General features: G+C 36.8%; 2 protein-coding genes across 2 annotated transcripts in view; both read right to left on the bottom strand.

Annotated features, from left to right (window-relative positions):
- Positions 1 to 1172: 1172 nt before the first annotated feature.
- LOC147254777 (ADP-ribosylation factor-like protein 14) lies at positions 1173 to 3951 on the bottom strand. The gene is made up of 2 exons (XM_086216322.1): positions 3640 to 3951; positions 1173 to 2258 (listed from the first exon to the last, which is right to left on the bottom strand). The coding sequence occupies exons 1-2, from the start codon at positions 3946 to 3948 to the stop codon at positions 1965 to 1967; spliced, it is 603 nt and encodes a 200-aa protein (XP_086072448.1). The 5' UTR covers positions 3949 to 3951; the 3' UTR covers positions 1173 to 1964.
- Positions 3952 to 6939: 2988 nt separating this feature from the next.
- ppm1lb (protein phosphatase, Mg2+/Mn2+ dependent, 1Lb) overlaps positions 6940 to 23019 on the bottom strand; it is a 55220-nt gene continuing 39140 nt past the window's right edge. The window contains exons 3-4 of the mRNA XM_086216320.1: positions 10375 to 10536; positions 6940 to 7962 (exon numbers count right to left, since the gene is read on the bottom strand). Coding sequence (XP_086072446.1) covers positions 7622 to 7962; positions 10375 to 10536 — 503 coding nt within the window. The 3' untranslated portion in view covers positions 6940 to 7621. The remainder of the gene's footprint in view (positions 7963 to 10374; positions 10537 to 23019) is intronic.

The following is a 23019-nucleotide window of genomic DNA, read 5'->3' as shown; positions in this document are numbered from 1 at the left end:
ATTAACACAAAGTGAGCCCGCCGCCACCACTTCCTGCTGTGGACAAGTTACTCGGCCCGCCACTGTAGCCTGCCAGACGCACGTACCTCAGCCACTTCACCGGGACATCAGATCCAGCTCAGACCCTGGAGGGCATTTTGACACCCGTACTACTCTGTTCTCACTCATCTTATTCTAAGATTATTTTAAATTAATATTGTGATTTATTAAACAAAGATGTGCTTATATTTTGGTAGCCAGTTGTGTGTTTCTCATCTTTAAGTCTCCTATAGGGGAGAGTTTCTGAAAAGGCTCACTAGTCTTGGAGAAACGTTCTTATAGCTCAGCTCAACTCCAGACTTATCTGCGCAGTACTTTGTCTACCTTTAGGCTCTCTGTATACTAGGTTCTCCTAATCTTGGTTTTAGAATGTAGGCTTGAGTCTTTTTGCTGGACTGTAGAAATGTTCTGTTAAACGTGAGTCGATGGGTGGTGGTGAGAATATGATGGCAGCGTCAGTTCAAAGTGATGTATTTGTAATTATTCACTCACATATTGTGTTTTAGCCAGAAATGCAGTGAAACATTGTTGTCTTTCATACAATTTAACTTTTTTAGTAACAAGGCTCATACCCTTTGCTCCTTGACCTACGACAGCCCCACAGACTGAAAAGTTCGCAAGACCATGAAACTATTTAACTGCCTATATTTCACAGAATGTGTTCACACCATGAACTAATAATATATGTACGTGCATTCAGCAGAGTCTCCTCCACAGCTGAATGACGTCTGGGATGTTTACCAAACACTCGGTTGCTATTTCTATTAATCCGACTTCTATTTGACCTCATACTGTGGTTTAAACACGTTGTTTCAGCCTGTATTATTTGGAGCAACGAGCAGGAATCAGTGATGGGACCTGTGTTTAATAGATATATTTACACAGATTATGGTTTTCCGCTCTATGTATTCAAATTTCATCTTAGTTTTATATCATTGTTGGGATTATCAATGGGTTTTATTTTCTATCTTATGCACATAAAGTGTGTAAAGCAGCAATTATGACCGCTTTCTTATTTCATTGTTTTAATTTGCGTTGTGCTCACATGGTGCACAGTAGCTGTGTTAAACAAAGTACTGAGACATGGAAAACCTGCAGCCTGATGGCACAACAGTCTATATTTTATTGTGATATATTTGTTACTGTGACTTTTTTGAGTTATTACTCTCTAAATATGAAAAAAAAAACACGCCATGTTTGGCTAAATGTGAGTAGATGGTCAAGTCGAGTATCTTCACGTCTCAACGTGTGGGGAGACAAGATAATAGCAGCATCACTCCAAATAAATAAATAAATAAACTGGAGGGCACTCGCATGCCTCCAACAAGGTGATGTGACACTATCAGATCCAGATCCAGTTCTGGATTAAATATAAAATGTAATCAGTTCTTCCTGAATCTTACATCTATTATTTTACCAAATTTAATCAAAATTCAACCACAACTTTCTATGCTTCTAACATTCACAAGTGATAATTACCTCCTTAGTAGTAAAAAAAAACCCAACAATAACATATGGATCAAATAAATCTAGTACAAGAGGCATAGGACTGAACTCAAATGAAAATACAAATATATGGTCATTAGGTATAACAGGTGCAAACACTATTGCACCGACAAAACAAAGGATTTTTTTTTTAAGTCCTTTTTCAAGATCATATAGAAGCCAGCTGCTCATGACAGCTTGTCCTGCACTGAATGTTTCCTCACAACCACCCTGAGGACCCTGGACTTGTCGAGGGGTTTTTGTGGACCACAAGCACAGCCAGAACATTTTATCTTCTCTGTGATTCAGTCAAGAAACTGAACAGAAGGATATCCGCTGGGTTAATGGTATCCATCTTGGCGCCGTGTCCTCTCACTCGGTTGCCACAGGCAGGAATTCAACACATGGTATGAATGAAGCATCTTCTCCTCCCTCATCTGTTAACCGCAGAACAAGGCTGAGATACTGAAGCCCTTTGACTTCATCTTAACTTTAATGTCCTCTTGAGTCTGTTTCAGTGGGGTCTTCATCAGGTAGACGATCCTCCTGAAACCCTCCTCCAGTCCCATGCCGGTGACGGCTGAGCAGGGCTGGATGAACCAGGCTCTGCCCTCACACACTCTCTTCAAGTCCAGTCTCGTGCAAAGCGCATCGGGGCTGAGAGCACCGTGAAGATCCTGTTTGTTGGCGAGGACCACGAGAGGAACTCCTCGTAGAGCCTCAAACCTCAAGATCTGAAGAACAGAACACACTCGGTTAACACGGCATTCAAGTCACTCTTCAGATAAACCCGTCGACTACGTGAAGACACAGACATCTGGATAAACTTGTTTTGCTCTTATATGTTGTAAAGAAACACTTCATAATATGAACAACAGTTAGACCTCATGATACTCAGACAGTTCAGTTGTGATCCAAGAAACGATGCACTGTAATACCAGTCTGTCATCGGTATGGGCAGATACTGGTCAATCTTTTGAAATGCAGTATCCATTTGATGGCTAATATTTCTTACAGCCCAGTGTTGCTCAAACATTTCCCTCTTCAATCATCATCCAGAGCAAGTATAGAAATATTCATGGAAGATTTGTTGGCTTTCCAAATGTTGGAGAAGTTGGAATTTTTGTCAGTTACACAAAATTGTGTGTAATTATGTTCCGTTTCTCAAAGAGGCCTTTGAGAAATATTTGAAGTCGTATAAAAATTCTGTTTATCACATGATAAATGAAGTACCGATGTTGAGTATCTTAAAATCACACGAACTAGCCTGAAAACTCCCACGTTTCTTTGTTGTTGTTTCAATTGACATAACATTTGAGTGCAGCGAATAATTTTAATGGTACAAAGGTCAGTGTTAAACTGCCTGAAAAGTTCTCAAAAGTTCAGTAGGCTGATTTAATGTAAAGTTTAGAGTTAATGTGAATGATTATAAAGGATAACAGATTGCTGTTCATACACATTTTTACTAACCTCAACTAACAAGCCCCCTGCCCCGATAAAAACAGACCGCACCTCTGGACACTAAAGTATTTAGTGGATAATTTATCACGGCAGGAGGATGTATATTTCTCTCTGGTGGTCAGCAAAATGCCCAGACAGGTACAGTATACAAATATCTACATCTCCCCTCAACAAAATACTATCCGAGTAATGCAAAATGTAATATACTCTGTTCCAGCACCACTTACATGCAGACAGATGCCTTTAAGCTATCTACATAATCTGTATCATCAAGGCTTCATTTACTAGCACACTGCTGCAGAAAAGCTTCAAGCTGTTGTCAAGGTCATACATTATACAGTTTTCTGCCTTTTTTTTTTTTACATTTTCTTTTTCTTTTGCACCTTTGCATCGTTTCATTTGACCACCTCGAATTTGAATGAAAAAATACTAAAATGAGGGCATCCTGAATTTCAGATGATCATCTCAAAAGTGTCCCTTCTTCACTTATTTATTCTCTTAGTTGGGATGTCATGATTATACGTGTCTGTCCTAAAAATGAGAGACCTCCCCCAAGAAAAACTGCCTTCTGTTCTAACTCCTCATGCCATCTTACACTCTGAAGCTCACCCTTGCTTTTTGAGAGATGGAAAAAGTAAACAACAATCCGAGTACCTTATGGAGTGTCTTCCGAGCCTCATCCAGTCGCCTCTGGTCTGAGCTGTCCACCACAAACACCAGTCCAGCTGTATCAGCATAATGATGCCTCCAGTGAGGCCTCATCTTCTTCTGGCCACCCACGTCCCAGACCGTGAGCCCCGGACTGCTCCTGTCTGTCTCCAGCGTCTCCACATTGAAGCCCACAGTCGGCACAGTCACCACGCTTTCATTGTACTTGAGTTTATAAAGCAAAGTTGTCTTTCCTGACTCATTCAGGCCCAGCATCAGGACTTGTTTCTGAGTTTTGGAACCGTGCATACCCATATCTTAGAAAAGCTATTAAGAAAAAAGCAACTTGTCCAAGAAAATAGGTCCTCTTAGGAACGAGTGAGCTCCTTGAGCCTACTTTGCTGTCTGTCTACAGGCTCAGCTTGTTTGTCTCTAATGGAGACAGTGTGCTATCACAAGGCCTTATGAACACACAGTTAAAGTGACCCCTCCCCTCTGTTGTGACAGGATAGCCACGGTCCCTGCGTAGCTTTCCGTAAAGCTATTTATAATCAGAAGTGACGGTGCGATTTAGAGGGGTGACATGCAGTTCTCTGGGACAGTTACTGGACTCACATCACACCTGCCCCCGATCATCACATAAACACCAGCAGCCAGGAAGCCCATATTTGGTCAGCCAAGGGGGGGGGGGGTTGTATTTCTGTTTGGTTGGATGTCCCATAGCAGTGACTTCACCAGGCAGATTTAGTTGAGGATTATGCATCGTGGTATGTGGGTGAAAGATTATCTTTACATTTGTAGGCTTAAGATGAAGCTTCCAAAAAAACCTGTCAGCCAAAAAAGATTTTTTGGGAAATTTCTATCACTTTATTTTCATCGACCACATCAATACATTAATGGACCGGAAAATAGAGATGCAAAATTGCATAACAGAGATGCTGTAGCGTCTATTACCTCTCTCCATACAAGCATCCCAGGACTGGACCAAAACGTCACAGCGATACTGCCGTCTTCATGCGTCACAAGGGGAACGAGGATGTCTGACGGTCAAAAACCTCAGTTTCTGCTTAGAAACACAATAACATCCTGTTGATTTCAGTCTCCCATGTGTCTCCTGGAAAACTCACACTGAGTGTTATTCTATGCACAGACTCTAATTTTGCTCCAGGGTTTGATTTCCGGCTCTTCCTGCTCGACATTGAATCCAAAATTGCTCCCGATGGTCAGATCAGCAACTTGCCCAGTAGCTGGCCATGTGTGTGTGTGTGCGTGTGTGTGTGTGTGTGTGTGTGTGAATGAGACATGTGTTGGAGATGCCTCAGTTTCATTTTACTTCAATGACTGTTGTGCTCTATTACAGTAATAAAAATGGGGAAAAATACATGTAATGTATCTAAATAAAACAATAAACTTGGTTTATCGATGAGAATGAAATCAAACACAATCATTTCACAATGTTGCACTGTTGAGTCACATCACTCACCACTTCGAACCCAGAATTAATTTTGCACAATTTCAATGTATCCCAAATTATAATTCTTGCATGCAATTGTCTGTTTTTTTCTCTGCAGTAACGATAAATCTGCAAACAAGTCTGGAAAAAAATGAAAGTGTGGATATGAGTCTTTATACTCCATTGTTCTTAGATTGATCACTATTTTCTACTGGTACTTTTTGAGCAGCTTTAATATGCAAATTTAAGCACTGTGGAATTTATCAAGTTTCATCTTATCTTAATTAGTATTTCAATGTAGATGTAGCCCACCAGCAGGAGGCACAGAATGAGGCGGTCAAGCTTTACAAAATATCTTGAATAAATTCTCCCTCACAAGGAATAAGAAAACCCAACAACAAATTGAACTCTGGTATAATCATTTATAATTTTAATGTTATTTTTTGATTTACATTTTAAAATTCAGAACTCTCTCTTTTTTTACATCATTTATTAAAGTCAACAAAAAACAAGTACAAATGCCACATAAATTCTGTAATGTTCATTATCAAGGAGAAAATGTTTAACTGAAAACTACATATATATGTATATATATTTATATATAAATACATACATATATGTGTATATATACATACAAACATATATACATATATGTGTGAAAATATATATATGTATACATATGTATACATATGTATATATGTGTGTGTGTATATACATGTATATATGTGCGTATACATACATATACATACATATACATACATATATACACATATATACATATATACACATATATATACATATATATACATATATATACACATATATATATACATATATACGTATATATATATATATATACACACACACACACACACACACATATATACATATATATATATATGCACACACACACACAGAGTTTTTTCTAATCTGGTTTATGTAACTGAAGTTGAACAATCCAGGATCCGGTGCATTCTTTTCTTCACTGCTGCATCAACAGCGAGAGTTGGGCGACGCCAACGTGGACAGTATGTACTGTACATTCATCTTACAATTTCATGTCTGTTGAAGACATTTTTTCATTCTACGTGTGAATTTATTCGCTATGACACTGAGGTGGTTTATCGTGAATGTTATGATGTTTAAAAAAAACACATATACTGTAGTTTTGGCAGCAGAATGAAAAAAAAAAACAAGGCAACAATAATGCATTTCATTCAAAGGCATGTTACATTTTGAGTTCAGAGAAATGGAGGACGAACTTAAACCTTTATTAGGACGTGAGACTTGAGAAGGTGACAGTTAAATGTCATTTTCAGCATCTTTGTATGGATTGAAAGGAATGGATCAATAATCTCATGGCATGGTGATGTTGAGTTTTTAAAAGGGCTGTTGATTTAACAGGTTAATTCCAAGACACTGGAGCACTATCAAAACCAAATTTCATTACTTTTCTTTACACGTTTTGACATCAACAGTCAATGTTATTACATCATAAAATACCATCACAACCAGTATTAATGAATTAATAATCAGTAGTTAGTGCCATCATGTGACATGACTACATTAACTGGAGATGTATTGCTTTGAAAGGTTTGACACTCATTTCAAGTGACCTTTTTTACACTTTGACACGCTACTACACTATCTGACAGACGGTTCATCACATTATCAGCAGTACACAGATCCTGATAAAGTCGGGGCTCAACAAACCAAACAGAGCTGGAGTCTTTAAGAAGTCGTCAGTCATCAACAATCAAAACAGAAGACATTCAACAACTAGACTAATAAAACAGGGTGACTCAAGACTAAACTCTCATTCATCTCCACATTCTGCAAGTGTGACATGAGTATTGCTGTACAGTACTGATGTAGAGGTTTGTGTTGCACGTGTAGTATTGGGAATCACTTCAAAATTGGCGCCAGTGACATGCATTTAATCGGGGGGGGGGACCTGCCGCCCTGTTTAACTGACAGGATTTTTGGTGCAGTCATTGTTGACTGCAATATGAGTGGAAAACATGGAAATACAGATAAGAATTTAGAAAAAGAATTTAGAGGTCAGCCAGACGTTCAGTAAAAGATATTAGAAATAATATGAACGTGAATCTCCAGGCTGTCACCACTGACCTGAAAGTGTCTTGTTAATTTGACAAAAGTGTGCAAGTTTATCAGAAAAAATAGTCGTCTAATGTCACCACACGCACACGTGCACGCACGCGCACACGCGCACACACACACACACACACACACACACACACACACACACACACACACACACACACACACACTATTTGCATAACAGTGACCCAGCTGGCTGTACAGTGTCTTAATACTTTGGCTGAGCCCAAATGAAAAGACAAAGTGAAACCTTTACAGCATTAAAAGTAAGAGGGGTGTGGTTTGGTGAACTGAAGGATAAACATCTGTTAATAAAAATATTCCAACGTGGGTTTGTGATATTTTCAATTTAAGCTCATTCTTGCTTATGCTAAAATGTAATATAGAAGCTGTATATGTAGTAGAGGGAGGGGTCTACTGCTCACTGGCTTTACCTTTAAACTTAACCACCATGACAGTGATATTGTCAGGGCAACCACGATAGAACGACTGGAGAACAATACTTTTAGCACCAAAATGCGGTTCCTCCAGCCGCTCTCTGATGAAACGAACCGCCTCTTCATTGCTGAAGGTGTCCCAGAGGCCATCTGATGCTAGGATCATGAACTCTGGCTGGAGCTTGTTCAGATCAAAGGACATGATGTCAGGATCCGGGATGACCACGTTGAGGTTCTTCAGGGGATAATCGCCAAGAGAGCGGGACATTGCTAGGATGCCCTGTACTCGCCATGAGCCGTTGAAACTGATGAAGCCACCTGAGCCCGAGGAGAAATGGTCATAAAGTTATTAAACATGTGGGAGGTGAAAGGAAGATGTGTGTGTGTGTGTGTGTGTGTGTGTGTGTGTGTGCGTGTGTGTGCGTGCGCGCGCGTGTGTCACTAATGAGTTGATTATCTTTATTCCCCTGGGCCAGCTGCCAGCATTATTCATTTTTAATCTACTGTGATCATATGAAAGCCAAAATAATTAAATGAATCATGTTTTCACTCACTGCAAGGCTCCTGAAAACAGTGTTTACATTGGACAAACTTATAATTCATGTCACGTCCTGTGAGAACAGCCAGTACATCCTCTCTGGCTTGGATAGATTTGCAAGTGGGGAATCGTACTGGAAATGACTGGATTACTTGCAGACTTCCATACTGGGTTAGAAGATTTTCCTTTTTTCTCATATGCAGGATGATTGCCAGGAGTTTGAAAACACTGAGGTCATGAGATCAGGGCTCTGAAGACTCAAAAAATATGTGTCAGCAGGAAAATCAAATTACATCTCTTTCGATTTTTAAAATAACCTGCAACACATTTGGCTTAAAATAACTAAATTTCTAAAAACTAAAGAGGACAAGACCTCTGTGTCACCAGGCTCCTGATCGGGGAGCAACTTTGACATAACTAGTGGGGGAAAGTTGGGCACAAAATACAGTTAGAAACTAGAGGAACATCAGGGACTCCCTTGAGAACCATCCATCCATCCATTTTTTATGATGCTTATCTGTTAAGGGTCACTTTGGGGGAGGGGCGCTGGAGCCTATCCCAGCTGACACTGGGTGAGAGGCAGGGTACACCCTGGACGGATCGCCAGTCCGTCGCAGGGCCATGCTAAAGGATACTTCGACATGGTCATTGAGGGAAGAGAGGAACGAACCAGCGACCCTTTGGTCGCTAGATGGCCACACTACCACTGAGCCATGCTGCCCCCATTCTCTTAAGCACCATAAATAATAAAACTAAGCAGTTAATTGTCAAGACTACTGAGTCCAGCATGGCTCAGGTGGAAGAGACGCCACTAGTAATCAAACCGTTACTGGTTTGATCTCCGCTTTCCCCAAAGTCTCCTTGAGCAAGATACTAATACTCAAATTCTTCTTGATAAAAAGGTCAATACCTTTCATGACAGCAGCCACATTCTGTGTGTGTGTGTGTGTGTGTGTGTGTGTGTGTGTGTGAGTCAATCAGTGAATGACAGACATCAATGTAAAGTGCTTTGAGTGCCATTGAGAGAGAGGACTTTTATAAGTTAAGTCAATTTACCAATCTATTGAATAAACTTATGAATGCATTCTATAAAAGTGTTCAATTAACACTGATTTGTCAGTGACTTGTATTTATTTAGAAGTCAGTTTCAAATACTGTCAGAACAAATTTTATTGAAAATGTTCTGTTTTAGTTACAGACCTTGATCAGGCAACAAAGTCACAAAAACAACAATAACAACAAGGGAAAATCAAATTCAAATCAAAATCAAATCAAAATAAGTGATTTGTATCAATTAATCTACAGGCAGCGAATGTCAGAACTCATCAGCTAATGCGGTAACATAAAGGTCCGCCATCTTGGACAGCCACTTCCTGTGTCCCCTTTAAATCAAAAATAAAATGATCTACATATTCACATTTAACAATTTGTGCATTTATTTCAATGCAGAATCTGTGAATAGAGATTAACACACAGAAAAGTTAAATGCTACAGGAGAAACATGAACCAAGTTATCTGATAGTAAAATTTATAGATCATTAGATAAACCATTGTGGCTCAGGTCAAGTCATGTTTTCCTGTCCATATGACATTAAAGCTTAAAAAAGGCCATGAATCTTTTCCCACACACCCACCTACCAGGTACCTTGGTGCATAATTTATCAGTTTCTCATTGCCAGGGTTTCCGGCATTAATATTCAAATCATCAGTTCTATCTGAGGAACTTGTGGTGCAAGTAAAAAGTTTCTACCGTTTACGAGTTACTGCCATCCTGATGGAGATATAGCTGTAAGGTTTAGTACCCAGATAAACCATTAGATGGAGCTGATGAGCTGTCCTGACTTGTGACCACACTGGCTAACTTCTTTGGCAACTATCCATCATCTCTCCTGCTTTGAGAGTATGCAGAGAGGAGGAGGAGGAGGAGGAGGAGGAGGGAGAATCATGCGTCCAAATACACCTTCAATCTACTCAGTCTGGTTGTGTTCGATAACCTGCTACTTTCCATTCAGACTCTTCTCAAGGTTGTGATGTCAGCCAGAGACAAGATGTGAAAAAAGGATAATTGTACTAAGCTTTGATCACAAGTATGCTTACTTCTGATGTTCCCTCAGGTTTTAACTACAGCCTTGTTATGTTTCCCAGAACCAGTCAGGAAAAGTATAAGTGTCTGGGCTGCAGCTGTTTCTCACCAGCTTTCTTGATCCTCTTGCGTTCTTTCAGCTGGTAGGGTTTGTGGTCGTGCGATAGAGGAATAGCGTTGCCATCTTTATCACAAAGAACTCCACGAGAGTCTCCCACGTTGGCTACCGTCAACTCCTTATCAGACAGCAGGGCCACCAGACATGTTGTACCTGGAGGAGCAGAAGGGAGCAGGGGGAGACAAGAGGAGGGGAAAACAATAAAGAGGAGAGACATAAATGGAGAGGTTGATGGAAGTCTCTGTAGAATCATGGTATTTTTAGCAGGATTACACCAAAACTATCATCTAACTTGGTGAAAGGCTGTGGTATGGGTGGATTTGTTATAGCATTGCCTGGCGGCAACAGGAAATTATGTGTTTTTTTCATTATTTTGATGTACTCCCCACTGTAGGTTGACCAGATCCAATTCAAATTTTGTCAGAAGCTTCTGAAGAGCTCTGTGACGAGTTACTGAGAGGACTGAGAGTTTGCAGCCAATTATAATATTTTGCCATAAAACAATAAACTGTTGCATCTGGACTCCACATCGTCAGATCTTTTCCAAATTTTACAGGTTTGAGTCCCTGCCCAACGACACTGACAAGCTGAAGTCGTGCACATATTAAGCTGCTCTTGCAAAATCCACACACTATCAGGTTTCACAAGCTTCTTGCGCCTTTGCAGAGGTATGCACTTCCTGGTTTGGTAATAAAATTGTATATCTGATAAGTTATGCACATGTATCATGCTCTTGATAAAATATTTGCTTTCAAATATTAACAATACAGGGTGGAACAAAATCTGATCCCTACATTTGTATATAATCTTACAAACATGTCAGTTTTTAACCATGCAACAAAATCATGCTTATCCAGAATTTGCACTTTCTACCTGCTATAAATGAAACCCCATGAAACTGTGTGCAAACTATAGAAAACCTCTCTGGAGTTAAGCCTCTTCCTTTTACCACTCTCCCAAATGCTTTCTTTTGGTGTCTTTGTTTAGTTTCCCAGCCAGCCAGAACAGTCTGGACTCTGAGTCTGAGGCCTATTGTGTGAGATCCAAAGTTCTGTAGAAAAGGAACAGATCTGCCTGTTTGGCCATCTGCTCACACAGGCCAAAAACAAAAGTAGAAGAGAGAGAGAGAGAGAGAGAGAGAGAGAGAGAGAGAGAAAGAGAGAGCTGGAGAGGTCCTACCAGCTTAGACCACCCGAAAAGAGAGAGAGAGAGAGAGAGGGGGAGAGGGAGAGAGGAAAATAGAACAGTGGAGTCAAGATTCAGAGGAAAGTCTCAAACAAAGCTGTGTGATGTAAAATGACCTGCTGACTTTTCAGACTTCTCTGCAGATATGGACCTGACAGCAGAGAGTATGTGAGGAGTGAGACGGGAGAGTGAGGTAGGCTGATTCAGATGAAGTGAAGAGTATCTGAGGGGAGATATATGAGGAAACGGAGGGAAAAGAGATGACTTCTCAGCAGGAGAGCGTGATTATCCTCATTTATAGCTTTGATGACAAAAAAGTAATAAACAGAAAATTGTGCACAAAAGATGATGGAGATGAGAAAGCCAGCAGTGCAGAAAGGAAGAATGAAGTGAATATTGATGTCACTTAATAGCAAATGGCTAACTAAATCTTTTGGTGTTGGTGAAAAAAAATCCATTTCTATTAGTTCCATCATTATATGCACTCCTAATCCTGCTGCTCTCTCCTATAGCTTATGCTGCACCCTGCCATGCTGTCCAGCTAATTATCCTTATCAAGATCCCATGGCAATAGAGATAATGGACTGAGGCGCCTTGCTAGCACACCCCTCCCCAATTAGTGCAGCACACATTCAACATTCCCTGTTAAAATGGCAAAAATGACCTGCATGCTACAGTGTGCTCATGTTGATTATTAGCCTAGCTTGGCCAGGCAACATTCCCAACGAGATTTATGTCTCAGGCTCAGTTTTCCCTCTCCAGTTTGCATCATCACAGGGATTCTAAGCAAAGACTCAGGGGGTCTGGAGAGAGAAAATGTGTCAAAACTACGCACAGATGTATGTTCTTGAACAAGCTGTTTAGCGTTTTGGTAAAACATATGAGGGCAGGGCTGCCATCACCCCACTTGCTCCGGCTCATCGTCTATCTCTCAGTCTCTCTAAAAAAAACAACAACAAAAAATCCTACCTGCCCATTAGTCCACCCACAAAGTTGAGTCTTTTTCCCTCAAGAGCTGCCACCTTATCTTACTTGCCCTCCTTGGACGTGCACTGTTAACATTTATAACAGTGCTATTTTTAGCTGTATAATGAGCAAAGTGAAGAAAGTTCTGTGCAACACTATAAATCTGCTGTCACGATAAAGCCACAGACGAGCTCTATATTCTATGGTCTACAATTCCTATTGCATTCATTAGTTTGTATCAGAAGCTTACTGGCTTCATCCTTTTTGGTGGGGGAAGGGGGTGCTGGGGGAGATTTAATTTCATGTGAACTACACCATCATTTCTCCAAAGTGTCTGGTTTCTTTTATGATTATGATGCCATTTAGAAGGTCAGGAACATCACATCAAATAATGTGTGAAAGTACCTTGTAACTTGGTAAAAATTGTGTAATTTTAAACATCTACTCATACTCGGAGGACACAGCGGATGATCAGTTCTGAGTGACTGTAACATGGACACATTTGACCTTGTGAGTCAAGAAATACAGCCAAGTTGGCAAAGAAAATGAAAAAGTTATGTGTCTAGAAGCCTCACACAGTAGCATTTGGATCAAAACATTGAGTTTTTCATGTTGAGGACATTCTAATGATTTTTTTTTTTATTAGAACCAGTTCATCAGAGCAATGAGTTGTAACACACACACACACACACACACACACACACACACACACACAAGAGTTTTAGAAAGTTGCAGAGATTTGCATTAGTGTGAACAGATAATTACAAACAGTTCCATGACGTATAACTGTAGTTCACTTCGCAGCAAAACTGAACGAACCGTAACATTCCCAAATGCTGTAAAACTGCACTTGGAGATTTGATGTGATGAATCTTTTGAGGATTTGATGCAAATGTTCGCATCTATCCGTTTTCTCTGGAGCATCCTCAAAAACTGTTTTGCTTTATTACAAATTATTGTTCTGAACTGAGTTAGACAAATAATCTATCATAATAAAAGACATCCCACGATGCTTTTTCAGTTAGTCTTTCAGTAATGAGTTGGATATCAGACTGTCCTTACTCTCTCATGAGTTGTTAGGTAACAATTGTCCTCCAAACATGTTTGGTCTTTATCTAGCACCTTATCAACATTATGTTCATGTCCTTACACGTCAGAAACCTTCATAACTTGTGTCCTCTTGTATTTAGAGCTCGGTCAGCGTTTTGTCTCTCTCTATCCTGCTGACACACACTGTGAGTTTCACCCTATCCAGTCAAAGGCCTGCGCTGTATGATTCAAGCCCTGCTACCATAAAGTAAGATCAAAACTTAATATGTAGCATCCATATCAGCTAAATTTTAATTGGCAGCCAGCAGCTATATTGAGCTTCATCAATTTCTAGTTGTTCTCATACACCTCTGCACCCTGTATTTTTGCGGCAGCTGGGTGCAGCAGCTGTCCAATTTCAACTTATTTCTTAATACAAAGCAAGCGAGTTAACTGCAGAGACAGAGAGACACGCTCAGGTTTCAATGAATACCACGAATAGTTAAAAAACAACAACAACAAATACGCAGGTTTTTTTTTGTTTTTCAGTAACACGGTACCAGAAAATTTGAAACTGCACTTTGGTCAGTCATCAAAATGTAAATACGACGGAGGAGTTCAACAATCTCTCTGGCCGAGTTGATCTAATAATAAAGGTACTATTTTTATGGGGATAAATTTATCCTCACCAAGCTTCAGAAATGGTCTGTAGTCGTCTCATAATACTGCTTGCTACACTGTAGCATTAAGAATTTATGGCTTTTTTCTCTGATTTTGTCATGCATTGGTGTTGGGGAAATCAGGACAATACCCAAATAGTGGTGAAAAGAACAGAACAGAGTAGAACAGCCCAAAGAAACTCAGTGTTCTCATCTCACTGGACTGATAAACTGAGATTCACCCTCAACTCATGCTACAGAAGTTAGCGTTTGTTGTGTACAACAGGGATTGAGACACCAATTATTGACTCAGAGTTATAGATATGAAGCGCTAGCTTCTTAATGTTATAATGTAAGGTTAAGGGTCAATTTCTAACATTGAATTAAACCGCTCATCTTGATCGGTCAGTTCAGTTACAAACTTGTTCATCACACAAGTATTAGATGCCAGTTGCTGGTGTTTTTTCTGTGAGGGAACACATTAATTTGGAATTAGTAATTCATAAATAATGGTAGGTTATAGTTATGCATTTATTATTTTTGGTCAAATCAAAAGCATCTCTGAAACCCTTCCTATCACTGACCTTCCTTGACCTTTAGTTTGTGGGTTAAACACTTAGATGGTCGCGGCTTGCACCTATCGGAACCAAGTTGAGCTGGTGTTGGTGCAAACATGTCACACAGCGACATAAATGTTAGTCGCAGAAGAACAAACATTGCATGAAGAGACTGTTTCCATTATACATTCTAACCTTCTGGACATTCCATTAAAGTCCCATCTCTCTTATCTTCCCTTCATGTGCTTTTGTTTGCTGATAAACTACGAGGGGATGAAAGAACAGGGAGATAAATCTGATATGTTGTCCCGGTGACTGGGAGTTGAATTGAGAGTGTATCTCTCGCTGTCTCCCTCTCGGTTTGTTCACTGCCAGTTTAATTTAAGCCCTGATTACAAGAGAAAGCAGGGGTCTGTGCACCCTAAATGATGAGATTGTTGAATTCGATACAAGGGCAAGAATGCAGACAATTACCTGATCAGCAGATCCGCCCTGAGATGCTGAGCTAAGACAAATACGGCAACAAATTCAGTCCCATGTCTTCTTCTAGAACTTTTTCATGGTAACAGAACATCACAATACACTCAGTGTTAGTCTACTTTTGCTGTGCTGTCCAAATAAAGGATGATAAAAAAATACAGAGGGATAAGAAAAAGGACAACTGTAATCTTTGGAGCCTGGTCGTAACGCGTCCCAAATCTTAAAAACACACATCGACCGAGGGATCTGGAGAAGGGATTTACTTGTTGCCTGTTTAGGGAGAAACATAAAAATCAGTAAGCTGAGGTTTATCTGCAGCTGGGAAAGCAGAGGAGGAGAGGATGATAAGGGCAAAAGAGGATGAAGAGGTCGAGTGCAGGTGAGTGTAACAAAAGGTAACGCAGTTCGCAGTATATCAAGCTTTTCTGAGAGGTATACAGACAAGCTGTCGCCTCCAGACTGGGTGTTATGAGTCTGGCTATTTTAATTCTCCTTTTTAACAGCATGTCATGTAAACTGTCATTCTCTTGTGTCACTTTCATACCAATGAACTCCACTTAAATGTGAGTCACATGTAAAGAATCAGCTGCATGCAGGTTTTCATTTAAGCTGCACGTTGTTCACATCTGTAATCTAATTATAAACCTCCACAGTGTCTTTCTCCTCGTTTCTATCCTGAGGGACTTACACAGCGTAACGTTATCAATTAAACAGAAACATTCCTCAATCTTTCTCAGGTTAACCTGCCTTCCACTGTCAAGAGAGTGACGCTTTCGACGCGCTTCAAATGATCTCGCATGTTACCGGACAGCTGAAGGCAAATGTGTTTCTCTCAGGGGCACGGCCTAAAGTGGGGTGAACCATCTACAGTCTCAGCCTTCAGCATGCATCTCCCAGCTTCCCTGATCTTTCTATTACTACTGTCTTTCCTTTCCACGTTCTCTCTGTTTTAATTGCAAATGAAGATGAAGGTAGAAACATTTGTGACCCCTCCATTGATGACATTCATAGTACTGTGGTCTGGCTTCCAAACAAACTGAAATAAAAGGAAACTTGAGAGAGAATCAAATTAGATTTTTTTTTTTTTAAGTCTCTGCACTTTGGGAAAACCACTGATTCTTCAAATAAATGCACAGGGTTCTTCCTCTTTGGTATGTGCTAAATTGGGCAAAAAAACAACAACCCAAAAACAAATTACAATCTACAAATGAATCCATGAATTTGTTGGCTCATCAGATGCAAAAGCATAGCACCGCTCTTGATATGATAAATCATTTACAAGTCTTGGAAGTAGCGACAACAGAATTTTATCTTTCATTGTGACAACAGGTGAGAAACATCCTATTAACATGGCTGAATAACAAACTGAGAACATACTTTGCCAGGAACTGACAAGCCAACACAGAGCTCTGCTTGGTGATACTGCACTCTGTTGGGAAAAAAAAGTACCAAGGTGAATTTTTCATCAGATGAGCTAAATTTTTTTTTTGGCACTCCACTCTGTCAATGTAGTGATGTCATTAAAATGGGTAAAATCCTCTTTCTACATCAATCATCTCTATTGTTCATTAAAACATGGTCTTAATGGTTAAATCTGCCAGTTTTAAGCCCAATTTTCCCACATTTTTGGGTCTAAACACTCAAGAGAGACAACAATTCATGGACTTGAGCAAGACTACTATGACTGTCAAAGGCTCAACGGCTACAACGGGACATTTATTATATACATGTTACATTAAAAAGTGCTTGTATTTTCCACTGACAGGCTCAGATTGTGACAACAAGTGCCTGACAACCTTGTAGAAATAATCTCTACAGTGATTGACATGCTTCAGAGGTCTTGCTCAAAGTGAAGTCTCACTCCTCAGTCGTGAAGGAGAGGAGTTGTTGCAGGAACACACAGACATTCAGGGAAGAGTAGAGTGCAGAAAGTGCAGTTTAAAGCTTTTATAAAAGACTCAGAAAAGTAAAGAATGATGCAGGTTTCTGAATCATTGCAACAAAGTGAAATGCCACATTTAGCGATGCTTTCATCGATGACCTTTGGGAGACAGGGACATGCTGAAGTTGTGCCAAAGTTGTGAAACACATGGATGAAAACACTCCTCTCTCTGTAAATGGCACCTTGCAGACCATCATGTTAGCAGTGACCATTTTGTCTCATGCCAGACTGAAAAAAGAAGAAATCTGTCATCAAAGCACTTTCCTTAAGAAAAATAACTCCTCCAGCTAGGGATGGTTTGGATGGCAATTTTGTGGTTGACAGTGTCAGTTTTAGCTGTTATGTGCAGAAAATGGTGAACATAAATGACAGCAAAACACAGTAGCAACTAAGTTTATTTATTCACTTCAGCTCTGTGTTTTGGTGTCATTTGCTTTGGATGTTTTTCCTTTCCTTAATGTAAAAAAACAAACCTGAAACAGACACCCCCCACCCTAAAAAAGAGAAAAAAAAAAAAAAGCAATACAAATGGAACTGTGGGCTTACTGCAAATGGAACCTTGGGTTGTGTACTGAGTGTTTTTTTTTTCTTCTAATGGTTCTGTTTTGCATCCCCTGTTCCAAGAAACCTGCTGCAGACAGAGTGGAGGTAATGTTATTAGCTAAAGTGATTGTGTTGACCGGGCTTTAGCACACAAGAAAGCAAGGCACGATAATGACAAAAACATTCTTTCAGTAAGCCAGCAGAATGTTCACATTACAAGTGGAAGAAGAAGCTAAATGTAAACCAAAAGCTCCTTCTGTAGGGAAACCTTCGATAATGCCCGATGTCATTATACTTACTGCTGACAATCGGTCTAAAAACCTGTTTCACGGCTGCCAATTATAGCCTTGTTACGAAACACTGAATCTTCTTTTTCTCATTTAGAACCTGAAACATGAAAACGGTTTACAAACACCAGAATCCTTTTACTACCTAGCCTTTCCGTCTAATCAGGGGTACCATAAGAAACCTATATATATATATATATATATACCTTGTAGTGTTGATGCTGCAGCATCTCTCTCTACCCTGCAATCTCAAAAAGTCAATGTTTGTGCAGAGGAAAGGAAAAACAATCTCCAGTGCTAATGTATGGTCTCCGCCTCAAATATTTGAGTTTCTGTGGTTCCCTTTGGTCTGATTGATGATGAAGTTATGAAACATGAAACTACTCTGTAACATATTGCTCCCTCACTGCCTCTCTGATCTTCATAAAGTGAAGAACATGCTCTATTTTGCAGGTACCCCTGAAAACAAGTTTTCAGCAAGGGTCAAATATATTCATGAATGAATCTATAATGTATTGTTATGTTTATTGCTCTCTCTCCTCACGATGTGATGCTTTATGTGGACTGATCTTTTTCCTCACCCTTAGTATCCATGTCCTCACTCAATGAACTTTCCCCCTCCCCAGATTCCTTCGCTTTTATTGTTCATCCTTCATTTTGTTGCTTTGGCTCATCTGTTCGACTGGATTGCTTCCAGCCAGGCAAATGTCACACACACACATACACATATATATATATACGTATATATACATATATACACATATATATATATACACACATACATACATATATAGATACATATATAAACATACATATATATTTGCACATACACATTTGTGTACATATACACATATATACATATACACATACATATATACATATATATACATATACATACATATATACGTATATATACATACACATATATACATACACACATGTATATATACATATATATACATATAGACATATACACGTGTATATATACATATATATACATATAGACATATACACGTGTGTATATATACATATACACGTGTGTATATATACATATATACATATACACGTGTATATATACATATATACATATACACGTGTATATATACATATATACATATACACGTGTATATATATATATACACGTATATACACATACATACACATAGACACATACATACACATACACATATACGTATATATACATGCACACATATATGTATATATAAACGTATATACACATATATACACGTATATATACGTGTATATAAGTGTATATATACATATACACCTATATATATACATATATACGTGTATATGCATATATACGTGTATATACGTATATTTGTATATACATATATATACATATATACATGTTTATATACATATACACGTATATATATATACATATACGTGTATTCATATACATGTATATATACGTATATACGTGTATACATATACATATATACGTGTATACAAATACACGTATATATAAACATGTATACATATACACGTATAGATACATCTACACGTATATATACATCTACACATATAGATACATCTACACGTATATATACATCTACACATACACATATATTTATACATATATACATATACACGTATATATACATATATACATATACACGTATATATACATATATACATATACACGTATAGATACATCTACACGTATATATACATCTACACATACACATATATTTATAAATATATACATATACACGTATATATATACATATAGACATATACACGTATATATATACATATAGACATATACACGTATATATATACATATAGACATATACACGTATATATATACATATAGACATATACACGTATATATATATACATATAGACATATACACGTATATATATACATATAGACATATACACGTATATATATACATATAGACATATACACGTATATATACATATAGACATATACACGTATATATACATATAGACATATACACGTATATATACATATATACATATACACGTATATATACATATATACATATACACGTATATATACATATATATACATATACACGTATATATACATATATACATATACACGTATATATACATATATACATATACACGTATATATACACATATATACATATACACGTATATATACACATATATACATATACACGTATACATACATATACACGTATATATACATACATATACACGTATATATACATACATATACACGTATATATACATACATATACACGTATATATACATACATATACACGTATATATACATACATATACACGTATATATACATACATATACACGTATATATACATACATATACACGTATATATACATACATATACACGTATATATACATATATACGTATATATACATATACACGTATATATACATACATATACACGTATATATACATATATACGTATATATACATATATACGTATATATACATATATACATATACACGTATATATATACATATACACGTATATACATATACACGTATATACATATACACGTATATACATATACATGTATATACATATACATATACACGTATATACATATACACGTATATACATATACATGTATATACATATACATATACACGTATATACACGTGTATATATATATACATATACACGTATATACACGTGTATATATATACATATACACGTATATATATATACGTGTATATATATATATACATATACACGTATATATATACATATACACGGATATATATACATATATACATATACACGTATATATATACATATACACGTATATATATACATATATACATATACACGTATATATATACATATACACGGATATATATACATATATACATATACACGTATATATACATATACACGTATATATATACATATACACGTATATATACATATATACATATACACGTATATATACATATATACATATACACATATATATACATATATACATATACACGTATATATACACATATATACATATACGCGTATATATACATATATACATATACGCGTATATATACATATACGCGTATATATACATATATACATATACGCGTATATATACATATATACATATACGCGTATATATACATATATACATATACACGTATATATATACATATATACATATACACGTATATATACATATATACATATACGCGTATATATACATATATACATATACACGTATATATATATACATATATACATATACACGTATATATACATATATACATATACACGTATATATACATATATACATATACACGTATATATATACATATATACGTATATATACATATATACATATACACGTATATATATACATATACACGTATATATATATACATATATACGTATATATATACATATATACGTATATATATATACACATACACGTATATATATACATATATACGTATATATATACACATATATACATATACACGTATATATATATACATATACACACATATATATATACATATACACGTATATATATATATACATATATACGTATATATATACACATATATACATATACACGTATATATATACATATACACGTATATATATACATATACACATATATATATACATATACACATATATGTATATACGTATATATATACATATACACATATATATATATACATATACACATATATGTATATACATATACACGTATATATATATACACGTATACACGTATATATACATATACACGGATATATATATATACATATATATACACATTTACACGGATATATATACACATATACATACATATACACATATACACGTATATATACACATATACACGTATATATACACATATATATACACATATACATACACATATACACGTATATATACATATACACGTATATATATACATATACACGTATATATATACACATATACACGTATATATACACATATACACGTATATATATATACACATATACACGTATATATATATACATATACACCTATATATAAACATATATACATATACACATATATATACACACATATACATACATATATACATATACACATATATATATATATACACATATACATACATATATACACATACACGTATATATATACATATACACGTATATATATACACATATACACATATATATACACACATATACACGTATATATATACACATATACACGTATATATACACATATAAACGTATATATACACGTATATATATACATATACACACGTATATATATACATATATATGCATATACACACGTATATATATACATATATATACATATACACACGTATATATATACATATATATACATATACACGTATATATATACATATATACATATACACGTATATATAAACATATATACATATACACATATATATACACATATACATATACACATATATATACACATATACATACATATATACACATATACATACATATACATACACATATACATACATATATACACATATACGTATATATACATATACATACATACACACACACAAACACACACACACATATATACACACACACACGGGATCTTTCTGTATGGAGTCTGCATGTTCTCCCTGTGACTGTGTTTGTTTGTCTATGTATGTTGGCCCTGCGATGGACTGGTGAACCCCGCCTCACGCCCGTCGACGCTGGGATAGGCCCCAGCCCCCCCTGCGACCCTTAATAGGAATAAGCGGAACACAAAGGATGGATGGATATATAAATTTATACACACACACATACATATGTACATACACACACACACACATATATATCATTTTATCTGACCCTTTTCCTCGCTCTTTGCATCCATCACTCCCTCTCTCTCTCCCTTGCATCATCCTTCCCTCCCGGCCTTCCTCCAGAGATAATTACTACAAGCCTTGTGAAGATGGGCTTGTATTTAAACAGCTGAATAAGC

The sequence above is a fragment of the Aulostomus chinensis genome, chromosome 10, assembly GCF_037954235.1.
Source record: "Aulostomus chinensis isolate RoL2024-O1b breed Wild chromosome 10, RoL_Achi_v1.0, whole genome shotgun sequence".
NCBI lineage: Eukaryota > Metazoa > Chordata > Actinopteri > Syngnathiformes > Aulostomidae > Aulostomus > Aulostomus chinensis.
This window is presented reverse-complemented; position numbering and strand designations above follow the sequence as displayed.

Coding starts and splice junctions, on each gene's coding strand:
- LOC147254777 (XM_086216322.1), bottom strand. CDS start 3,948: ATGGGTATGCACGGTTCCAAAACTCAGAAACAAGTCCTGATGCTGGGC. Junction 2,259..3,639: donor CTCGGAAGACACTCCATAAG/GTACTCGGATTG, acceptor TCTGTTCTTCAG/ATCTTGAGGTTTGAGGCTCT.